The sequence below is a fragment of the Thunnus thynnus genome, chromosome 12 (assembly GCF_963924715.1).
Source record: "Thunnus thynnus chromosome 12, fThuThy2.1, whole genome shotgun sequence".
Classification (NCBI taxonomy): Eukaryota; Metazoa; Chordata; class Actinopteri; order Scombriformes; family Scombridae; genus Thunnus; species Thunnus thynnus.
This window is the reverse complement of record NC_089528.1, coordinates 13,577,509-13,588,108: the sequence shown is the minus strand read 5'-3', so window position 1 is coordinate 13,588,108 and position 10,600 is coordinate 13,577,509. Positions and strand designations below refer to the sequence as shown.

Genomic DNA, 10,600 nt, shown 5'->3' with positions numbered 1-10,600 from the left:
AATTTATAATGTTTGTGAGCACTGATCATAACCAGCACTTTCCTTCCCTTTCTGGACACTCCCCCTAACTTCCAACTATACTGGAGCATCCAACCAGAGCCAAAACCATAAGTCAATTAAATTTATTTAAAGAAAAATAATTGACTACTATTTTTATTATCGATTAATCCTTATTTCCCAAGCAGAAAGTACTAAATAATCTCAGTTTTCGGCATCAGAGTTGCTGCTTTTTAAAAAAAAACAAAAAAAAAACAATTTGATGACATCACCTTAGACACCCTCTAGATCAAACCATTAACCTGTTAAGTGACTCTTTAGCCTTGATGGTATTATTTTCAGGATCGCTTATACACTAAAATTTACCTTTTAAATGAGACCAGAGTTATGACTGTAATCAAAAGTGTTGAAGAACAGCAACCACCTTATTTTGGGTACATTATTTTCAGGCTTGTGCACAAAAATGGGGTCAGTGGTAAGAGGTGAATCCATGATGGAAATAACTCTACATCCAACTATGAACTCCCCTATGCCAATCATCTATGCCTGGTTAACCTTGTAGTGTGGCTTAAGTTGCCACTGATTGATGCTGTAGCCAACACCACAGTGACTCTTGCTTAGCTGGGATTTCGGAGTTATATTTATCCCGTGTAAACCCCCTGGGAAATGGCAAACTTAAGGTCTGATTTCACTGATCTGGCATCGTCCTCACCACTGGCTGCTCGAGACTTGTCAACTCCACTACTGCTGCAGCCCAGAGCCATACAGAAATGAATACTGATGGTGATTATCAACATGAATGGATGAATACTTGCACATGTCTATCATAAACTGAGAGTGAGTTAATCTTAGCTCTTACGTATTTGCTAATAAACAAGTACAGTAGTCATAGTGTACCACATTTGTTTGTAGACACATCTGTGACAACTCCACATTTCAGTAAGAGGTCCTTTTTATTGTGAACACTGAAGCATAAAATGAAAGGCAGCAAAAATTGATTATAGCCTGGAACCGTGAGGTAAATTATTCAACATAAAAATTATACAGAGGATCATGTACTATAAAGAACAGTATTATTTAATTGGGAATGTAAAGTCAGGTTTTGAAAGGAAACACAAATTGAAGAGTGAAATCATCAGGTGTTGTAGGTCTTTATATATTTCAAGTTGTTACAGTATTAAATTGAAATGTAACAAAACAGGCAAATCGATTATGCAAAAGAAACAGTTGTGATATTTCAACCTGAAAGAAACTTCAAATATAAGGATGAATCTATTCCTCTTTCTACTGTTCTCCGACCTCATTTTCCTCCTGCACACACGCACTTCAAATTTTCAAGATTTCTACTGTGCAACAGTGTCCATTTTCACAAGTGAGCAGAGCTGTAGCTGTGGCAACCAGCTTTTAAGTTATGATAAACAAGAACAAGTAAAAAGAAGAACAGTCCTCTACTTCAGTAATATGGCCTCCGTGGATTATTCTGTGGGGAAAAAAAGACAAACACTTGATTGAATTCCATTATTATTATTGCAAAGCGTGCTTTACCCTTGTGGGAGATGAAAGATTACTGATGGAAATTTACTGAGATGCTGAAGTTGGGTACTGAGATGCTTAGTCTCTGTTAAGCCAGGGTCATTCATGACGCTCATAACTATGTGTTTCCTGGTATACTACATCGGGCTCCAGCCGTAAAGATAAGATGTGTCCTTGCAGGGGATCAGTGTGTTTGCTCAGGCTGTCTCCAGGGTGGGAGATTGAGGGGAATCATTGCCTCGTTATACAATGGGTTGTTTCTTTGTGTCTGTATAAAGCGTGAGGATTGTCTGCGAGTGATTCTGTATGCTCCATTCAAGTGTACACTCTGCTTCCAGCGCCCTGAATAAATGCTTTCTTATAAGACAACGGAGACTTGACCAGACAGTTTCATTTCTTCTGCATCAACCCTCAAGTGGATCAACAGCACAGTAAATAAAATGACAGTGTAAAAATGCGTATAGGCGATTATAGTAGCAGTAGTAGTGAGTGCAAATCTCTATGCATGCATTTACAAATTAGCCAACATAACCATAAACTAATGCTACAGTAAATTGGTACGCATTCATAGTGTTTTGGTACAGAAAAAAACAATCAAACGTTGGTTACCAGTGGGTTGGGCCTGAAGCGGTAAGCAAGCATCATCCTCTTTCTGAAAGCGTCATATTCATCGTCGCTTTTTGTGAGCTCGGCTGGACGGTCAACTCCAAACCCTGCTCCGTTCATAGCTGTAGTTCCCCTAGAGAGGGTCACAGAGACACCCAGTCAGTTTTTTTTTTTTTTTGGAGAATGAACATATTATATGCTGTTATTGGCATCAACAGTACATATTTAAAGTACCTCTATAAACAAACACCTTGGACATTAAACCTTTTAAAGATTAAGTTTCCCTGGAGCCAGTGAGATTTGTTTTTTTATTTGATGTGGGATACAGTTATCATGTTGGTCATCTTGCATATTTACATTCTGCAAAGATTATATGACGTGCACTTTTAAAATCACATGGAAAACTGCCTCTATGAGCACTACTTGCTGCCTTACGCATTTTGTATTTGTAGTGTTTTCAAACAAGGTGTTTGTGTGAAAAATAATGTCAGGAGAGGGATCACTCATTAATATAAACCAATGAGATAGAACAGTAAGATAGTTTGATTTAACTATAGGGACAAACAAGTAGGATTCAACAAAAATTGATTATGTTTTTGGCATAAATTTGTATTTACACAATGGTGTTATCTAAAAATAAACTAGTCTAATGGAAAAGCTTGTTTGATACATATCATTAAATAGAAAACTATGCAACATGGTCAAATTTTTATCATTTTTATTACTACTGTGACTTCAATGAAAGGTAAACATAATGAAGATGAATACTCACTTGTTAACAGGAGCCTTGATGCCCTGTCCATCACTACCGAGACCTTCACCTTCCTTCCAGCCCATCTTCATGAGCATTCGGAAACCAAGATTCTCCACTGTCAACTTGAACTCTTTGTATTCTGAGTAGTCTGGGTCCCGGCCCTCCTGCAAGTCAAGAGGACTGAAATTGTGCATCAATGCTATCCATACACACAATAAAGGGGCTCTGATTTTTGTGTCTACAAGGATTGTTCCAGAAATACTGCACTGACACCAACAGACAAAGGTTTGTATGTTGTGTTTGTTTGTGAGTTGTTTGTGTTTTGTGCTGCTTTGTATGTACTTTGTTGTTGAGTTTCATGTTGTGATGTGTGCATATGTATTGTTGAGTTTTGTTTAGTTTCATATGTATTTTACTGTTCGGTTTTATGTATATTAAAAGCCCATTTAGAGAGAGGCATTGCACTAGCTTAGGCTATAAATACTGTGATATGTGGCATAATAAATAAAGAGGTAAGGTGGGCAGATTATTGATTACTAATTTAGCAAAAGTGAGGCAAGGTTGATTTAACTGGGAAAGAATGAAATCAATGACACACATCTCATCCCACAGTATCAACTCCTCACTCAAATTTCATGCCATGTGGCATTGAACAGTTTGATCCTGGGTCATACGTGACTGCTGACTTTCCAGGAACTTTCCATGACTTTGGCAGCGAATTACCATTACAAAATCTCTGTTGACAGACCTATGTTGTTATTCAACTCTGAAACCTTTAAAGGGTTAAAAAGTGTGGTTTCTACAACAGTGCCAAATTGGGCTAACCAGAGTTTCAAATAAACAAGTGACAATTATCATCTTCTCAGGAAGAGCTAGAGAAATTAACTGGAAGAAGGGACTTCTGGGAAGCTCTGTGGGCTGTTACCACAGCGCCCCCGATCTGGATAAGCAGCTTGAAAATAGAGGCATGGATGGATGATTACAATCTGTTTACAGACATTTCAAGCTGACCCTGGTTCTACTGAATGCTAGATGGCCTTACAGCGGAACAGTATATATTTAATGGCTGATAGCCATCACAAGATACAATATAGGTATATGAAAAATCCAGGTAGATCCCTGCAAAGAGATTCTTGTGTTAAATAATTCTGAAATTGATTGATGTGTAATTTTAAAAGGGTCTATAGTATACAGAGAAAATCAATAACTGAAAACAATTATTTACATGAGTTTAGTGCCTCACTTGACACAAAGCTTAACCTTATGGATAAAGGTTTATGGATAACAGCTAAATTCTTCCTTGCTAGGCTAGAGAACAAGTGAATTCAGAGGAAATCTGACCTTCAGTGCCTTGAAGGTCTCCATAAACTTTTCCAGTTCCTCAGGAGGCAGGAAGTCACCGATGAAGTGTTTCCCTTTACCCATTTCTGTCAGAGATTCTGCCCACTCTGGAAAACAAAAACTCTTTTTACAGCAAGGCTTCAACATTCACATCCATAAAACATCGACGGCTGATCATGTTGCAGAAGAAAGACCGATATTGACGGTCAGCCTTACCACGCGTCTTCTCCATTTCCATCTTTCGGAGTTGATGCTCCCAGGTGCCCGCCTGCTGATCCACTTCTTCATCGCTGTCGTATTCATGTTGGTGGTCTCTCATGGCCTTCTCCCACATCACCTGCATATCTGCCATCGCACGCTTGTGCTTCATGATCATGTCGTACATCTCTTGCATCTACAGAGTGTGTGAGAAAACACCACATACCTACATATTGATAACAGGTCACAGGGACTAGTAATCCTGTTACTCCTCTACAAGGCGCAATACATTTAAAAACAACACACAGGGAGTGGAGTTTAATATTTTTATGGGTGGAGTCAGGTATAGTAAAAAAGTAAAAAAGTAAAAATTCAGTATTTTTGTACCTCTTGTTGTTCTTTGAGCTGTCTCTTCTGGTCCTCAGATAGTTCTGTCACTCCTACCAGACCGAGAGGCTTCCCCTTCTTATAACCAAGACCTCTCAGCTCCTGAGCTAAAACAGACATCACATAACAGCCTTTTAGATTCATAAATCATCCTTTGGATCTGATGACAATAATGCAGAGATAGTACATTAGGATGTAAATCCAAAAACAATGGTTAATTAAGCAACATTTGGTGCCTTTGTATCAACAAATATAATGAGAGTAGATCTACTGTCTTAATAATAATACCCTGAGAGAGTTACAGTTTTTTTTCCTGTATCAATTATTTGTCAGATCCTTGAGGATTTAACAAAAATGCATAGTAGTATCTGCATGTATGTGTTAGAAAATGTTTTATAATGGTGTCACCTCCAAAAATGCATCAAGGGACAAAAGACCATAATGTGTATGCACAGTATCTAAAACAAAAGTCTTAATACCAGAGAGAGAGGGTGTGTTCGGGTCTGGAACACTAATCTCCTGCGGGACAATGATGGGAGGCATAGGCAACTCCACTTTGTCATCTTCAGCCCCCCATCTGCTCTTTCTCTTCCGTTTGACAGGCGGGGTTTCTGCCTCCTGATTGTGGGGCTGAAATACTGGGTTCAGTGATGGAGGGATCCCTAGTAATGGAGGAGCAGCTGGGAGCTGCAGGTCTATCCTTGACTCTGCTGCTGGAGATGAAGAGGTCTGGGAGGCTGTAGCACGATACTCCTGTAATTTCTCTTTGTAGAAGTGGAAGGCTGGACTTTGATGGTCGTATAAAAAACTGAAAGGGTGCAGAAGATGGTTTATGTGAAATTTACCCAAGTGAAACCAGGCTTTAAAGAAAATACAAGTTACACAAAGTGCGGAAAGTAGGAAAGATATTAATATGACTGACCTGAATGCAGGGTTGTCCCGGTTGCGCTCCGCAGCGATGGTTTCCACCTCGGGGCCGCCCTCTGCCACAAACCTGGCCAGCTTCTCAGCCACCTGCTGGGTTTCCGCGTCCACTGGGGGGGAGACTTTAAGCAGCCTATCAGTACTGGGGCTCAATTCACACTCTACTACTGTACCGTACTCAACTGGCCCTCACACACCACCAGTCTAGAGCCAATAGGGGATAAGAAGAGGAAGGAAGGAGGAGGAGGAGCAAGGGGGACAGGGGTGGTGAATGGGGAACTGAATGGACGTGAGTCTTTTAATGTAACAAATTAAGAACATATAAAGCCCTTTGCAGCTTTTATCTGTTTGTATACTGTCATGGTGTACATGTGCAATTAAAGAGAGGAAGTTTTACTGCATCTTTTAAATATTTATATGCTTCTCAAACAACAAGACACAATTTAAGGGTGAGCAATATAGACAAATTATTGTATGTCACAAGTTGCTGGCAAAACTACATTACTCCATTAGCACCTTAAAACCAAAAACAAACCTGGTTTATTAAACACATGAGAATAAGAGAAGCTTAACAAGCTATTACCTGTACTGTATATGAACAGCCGAAAATGAAAGGCAGTATGGTTGCGAGTTAGATTAGTACTGTGACCAGTAACTATTTTTGTATGATGGTCTAAAAGCCTGTATGCAGATACGTTTCCCCTTTTAAGATGCAACTGAATACATCTGTCAGTAATACTGTTTCACTTAAGTCTGACACCCTCATGAAGAATCAAATGGGACTTTTATTGCAAAAGACAATTAGGGACTCTACCATCACAGACACAACCAAATGAAAGTCCCCAGTTACCAGGGAAAGCTGAATCAGTCCCTTCCTCCTGCTGCGGTTGTTGTTGTGTAGTGAAACACTAAAAATGTCACACTGCACTCTGTTATTGACACATTTCATAGTGAAACAGGTCACCTTAACTGGCAGTTGTTGGTGAACTTTATTACAGTAATGTCTTTGTGAGGGGAGGGGTTTGAGGAAAACTATTTTAGCAATGAGGTAATTTAAAGCTACCATAATTCATCATAATGTCTGTGGGTGTCCTTGTGAACTCATGCTGTGACTAGTGATGCCTGTAACTGTCCACCTCCTGTGCAATTACAGTTTAGTATTCCTGAGAGGAATGGTGAGAAAACAAGAGACAAAACTGTGAGAAAAAGTAATCTTACCATTATCTGAGGTGTTCTCAGGTTTGAGCAAATCCTTTCTCAGTTCTGCAACTCTCCTTTTGTAGTAGAGATAATCCATGCTGCTCTTATCATATAAAAACCTAAAAGGCAAGGACAGTTGAAAGCAGATGAGTTTGAAAATATTTTATGGGTTACATAAACCTGCAGGAGCTTCAATGCCCTTCAGACTTACGAGAAAACAGGATTGTCCTTGTAGTCCTCCTTGGCCTTCCTCTCCAGCTCCGATCCCCCCTCCGCCACAAAAGAGGCCATCTTGTCGATAATGAGTCTGGTGTCTGAATCCTCTGGGGGAGAAACTTTAAGCAGGCTATGAGTACATTTACTCTATGGGCACCTATGACAAAATGCCAGTCACAAGGCAACTGTGCCATTGAAGCACGCAGAAGATGCACTGAAATGTCCAAGCCATCGAGTTCTCCAGAGATTAAGTGAAAAACACAGGCCTTGATTTACCTTTCATCTCTAAGAATCTGGAGTAATCAGCCTCTTCTTCCTCATCGTCTTCATCTGGAGAACAAAACACGCTCGGCCTCTGGCTGAGAACTGGACTCTTCTTGGACTGTGAGTAGCTCTTGAACTGACTAAGCATGCTGCTCACTCCGAGGCCAGGCCGCTTGCCGACAAGGATGCTCTTTTTTTGCAATGAGTTTCCTACTGGTGATGTCGTTGAGGTGGAGGGAGTTTTGGCGTCACTGGTGGAACCTAAAGAGAGTATGAGTTAGGAAACATTTAAAAAGTATAGTATCAGCATTTGGCTAAATGCAGTTATTATTGCTGCTTGAGAGGGTGAGAGTTAATCTTCAACCCGAACATTTGGCAGATAACTATCTCTGAAATATTATGTTGCAATATCCTATTATAAACAAAAAGAGATACTTGCTGAGTCATAAACAACCAAACAAAATGGAGCACACTGAGAAAAACAAAGTGAAATAATGTTTGTCATACTTTTAATCAGCTTTCTTGGGTCAGGATGCCCTCCTGCAACACTGTCAAGGACATATTGTAGCCTGAAGCCTTTGAAACTGTCTTCTACACTCGCCAAAACTATAAGATTACATCTATTTTTTCACTGCAGAGATTAATTTCTACAACTCTGTCTCTGTTGATGCATTATTAAGTTTGATTTTGATGCTGTCTATGTCTTCAACATAACTTACTGGGACTCTCCATGAAACTTCAACAACTTAACCATAACAAAGTTCAGGAAAAATAAAAAGCATGCTGGGAATATCTCTTACATTGACACAGCTGGTATTCAACACACATCACAAAATCTGTGTGCTACCTGTAAATGCAATATGTTCAATAACCTTTGCAGCAACTGTGACTGGTTCTCAACCCTTCAAGGTATATATTTGTCTTGTGCTCTAGTTGCTGTGCAAAATATCAATGTCCTCTTTTGACAAGGACATGAGAATGACTGTAATCCTTTGGTAAAAACTGTGCAGATGAAGGTACTAACCACTGCTGGATTTCTCCTTCTGCATCTTCATAAACTGCTGTAAGAAGCTCCCATCATTTGCAAACTTGTTTGAGGAGGGTCCTTGGAGAGTGGGGGAACTAATGGGATCAGAACAGATGAGATGTATGTCATATTCATTTTTTTGGCTATGCATTTATGTGTAACAATACCGGCTGACAGAATTTGATATTACTGTAATTGAAATATAAAGTGGTTGCCATTTGTTTAATGTGTCTGTGTCATATTGTCAGGTACATGTGTCTGTGGTTACCTTGGAGGCAGAGGCTTGTTAGTTGTGATTTGCACGCTCTTTTTTGCTTGCTCTGCCATTTTGGCTTCAATTTCCTTCTTCTTCTGGGCTATTAGCTTCTCTTGACGGAGAATATTCATGTTCATCTTATTTTTCTGTGGCTGCATGTTCTTGGACTTCCATCCTCCTCGTCCTGAAGAAGATTTTAGGGTTAATGCAATGTATGACAGCAATAAACATGTGTATTATTTTATACATAGGCTATGTATTATACAGCCGTAGAGATGGCTGTTCAGGAAGCAAAGATAACAGTGACATTTTCTGATTTAAAATCTCGCATACATTCAATGATTTTCATTCTTAAAGGTAGATAAATATATGCTATATGTAATATTATAACTTTGCAATGTGACGTTGGTTGCCATTAACTATAGACTTGCAAACACTAACGTTAGCTAATAGATTCTCTGACTGAGCAACAAAAACAACTTTCAACAGCTGTTAGATTTTGATCTGGAAAACAAGACACTTGTGACATTAAAAGAGGATGTTACATGTTGCATATCTGAAGAAAGTTCTGCATTTGTTGGATATAAAGCAAATATAATAACGTAAATGGTGTTCTTCAACAAGTAACATTAAGCTAACCAGATAGCTGCTGTGCTAACGTTACATTTGTTCGCTTACGTTAACGGCTAACCGGGCTAGCGCTAAGTGTTCGCTGGAGCCAGCTGCTACATATTTAATGTCCAAATCTCATGTAAATGCACACTAAATATTTACCTGCATCGCTAGACTCCATGGTCGTAGCAGGAGCAAAAAGCTTTTTCGAAAACAACGTTTGCGGACTACAATAATACGTCTCACCACTTGCGCTGCTACTTCGCTGAGCTATGTTAGCGCGAACAAACAAGATCAACATTTCCGGGCGCAGCTTCAGAATAAAAGCATCGTCTCTATCGCGGACTGTGTGACGGGAGGTTCAACCATTGGCCAGATGTTTTAAGTTCAACCACGGGCCAGTTGTTTTTCAACACTCCCAGTGAGCATTTTCCCATTGAGAAGACGTTTAAAAAACAGTTATGGTGACCAGCAAAAAGACATTCAAAACAGGTTCAAAGGTGAACGTTTTTTCACCGACTTTGTGAAGACGTTGATTAAACGTTAGACCACATTTCACCAGGATTTGCACTACTGGCTTTCAACTGAGAAATCTGGATGTGGTTGCTTGGTTAGGTTCCAAAATGACATTAGGCTATTATTTGCGCATTGTAGAGGATGAAAAACTTCACTATTGGTAATCCCGGTGAAATATGGTCTAGCAAGGGAGGGTTCCCACACCGGGTTCCAAACCCCGGTTACCCAGACCACGAACGACTGCGCTGACCACTCATCCAAAGCGCAGCTCCAGGGACACAGACCTGTCGCTTTTACACATCCATGTCCACAGACAGCAGAGCAGAGGGGAGGAACGGAGACAGCGATGCCTTTTAGACCAGGTCCAGATCAAAATCCACTATACTTAGAATTAGTTTCTGGAGTCTCCTTGTTAATCCAGTCCAGATTTGATGAGTCTAAGTATAGTGGTTTTTGATCTAAACCTGGACTAATGTGGTCTGTATGGAGAAATCACCCTTTTTTCTGTTTTCATAAACAAAATAAAGGTTTCACTAAATATCATTCACTAAATGTAAATATACAAACAAAAAGAAGGAGCAAAAGGGGTAAGGCTGGGGAGTATATGTACTGTGTAGTGTGATTATATGTATAATGTAAGACGAAGGATATATGGGTGGATGATGACGACGATGATGATGATGATGATGATGATGATAACGACGACGATGATGATGTATATGGGATGTAGACCATCGCTTGTATTTTGAAGGAAAATACTCGACCGGAA

At 39.7% G+C, this 10,600-nt stretch overlaps 1 protein-coding gene across 1 annotated transcript; it reads right to left on the bottom strand.

The window, feature by feature from the left end:
- Positions 1-1,132: 1,132 nt before the first annotated feature.
- On the bottom strand, positions 1,133-9,627 carry sugp1 (SURP and G patch domain containing 1). The gene is made up of 14 exons (XM_067605621.1): positions 9,478-9,627; positions 8,716-8,887; positions 8,445-8,542; positions 7,433-7,681; positions 7,152-7,275; positions 6,959-7,059; positions 5,739-5,862; positions 5,296-5,624; positions 4,817-4,923; positions 4,448-4,625; positions 4,232-4,338; positions 2,909-3,054; positions 2,140-2,269; positions 1,133-1,477 (listed from the first exon to the last, which is right to left on the bottom strand). Exons 1-14 carry the CDS (start codon positions 9,614-9,616, stop codon positions 1,451-1,453), a joined length of 2,031 nt encoding a protein of 676 aa, XP_067461722.1. The 5' UTR covers positions 9,617-9,627; the 3' UTR covers positions 1,133-1,450.
- Between the last annotated feature and the right edge of the window lie 973 nt (positions 9,628-10,600).

Excerpts from the sequence above, each read along its gene's own strand:
- sugp1 (XM_067605621.1), bottom strand. The coding sequence starts at position 9,616 with ATGTTGATCTTGTTTGTTCGCGCTAACATAGCTCAGCGAAGTAGCAGC. Across the intron at positions 7,060-7,151 it reads AAGGACAATCCTGTTTTCTC|GTTTTTATATGATAAGAGCA; the intron begins GTAAGTCTGAAG and ends CTTGCCTTTTAG. Across the intron at positions 5,625-5,738 it reads CGGGACAACCCTGCATTCAG|TTTTTTATACGACCATCAAA; the intron begins GTCAGTCATATT and ends GCACCCTTTCAG.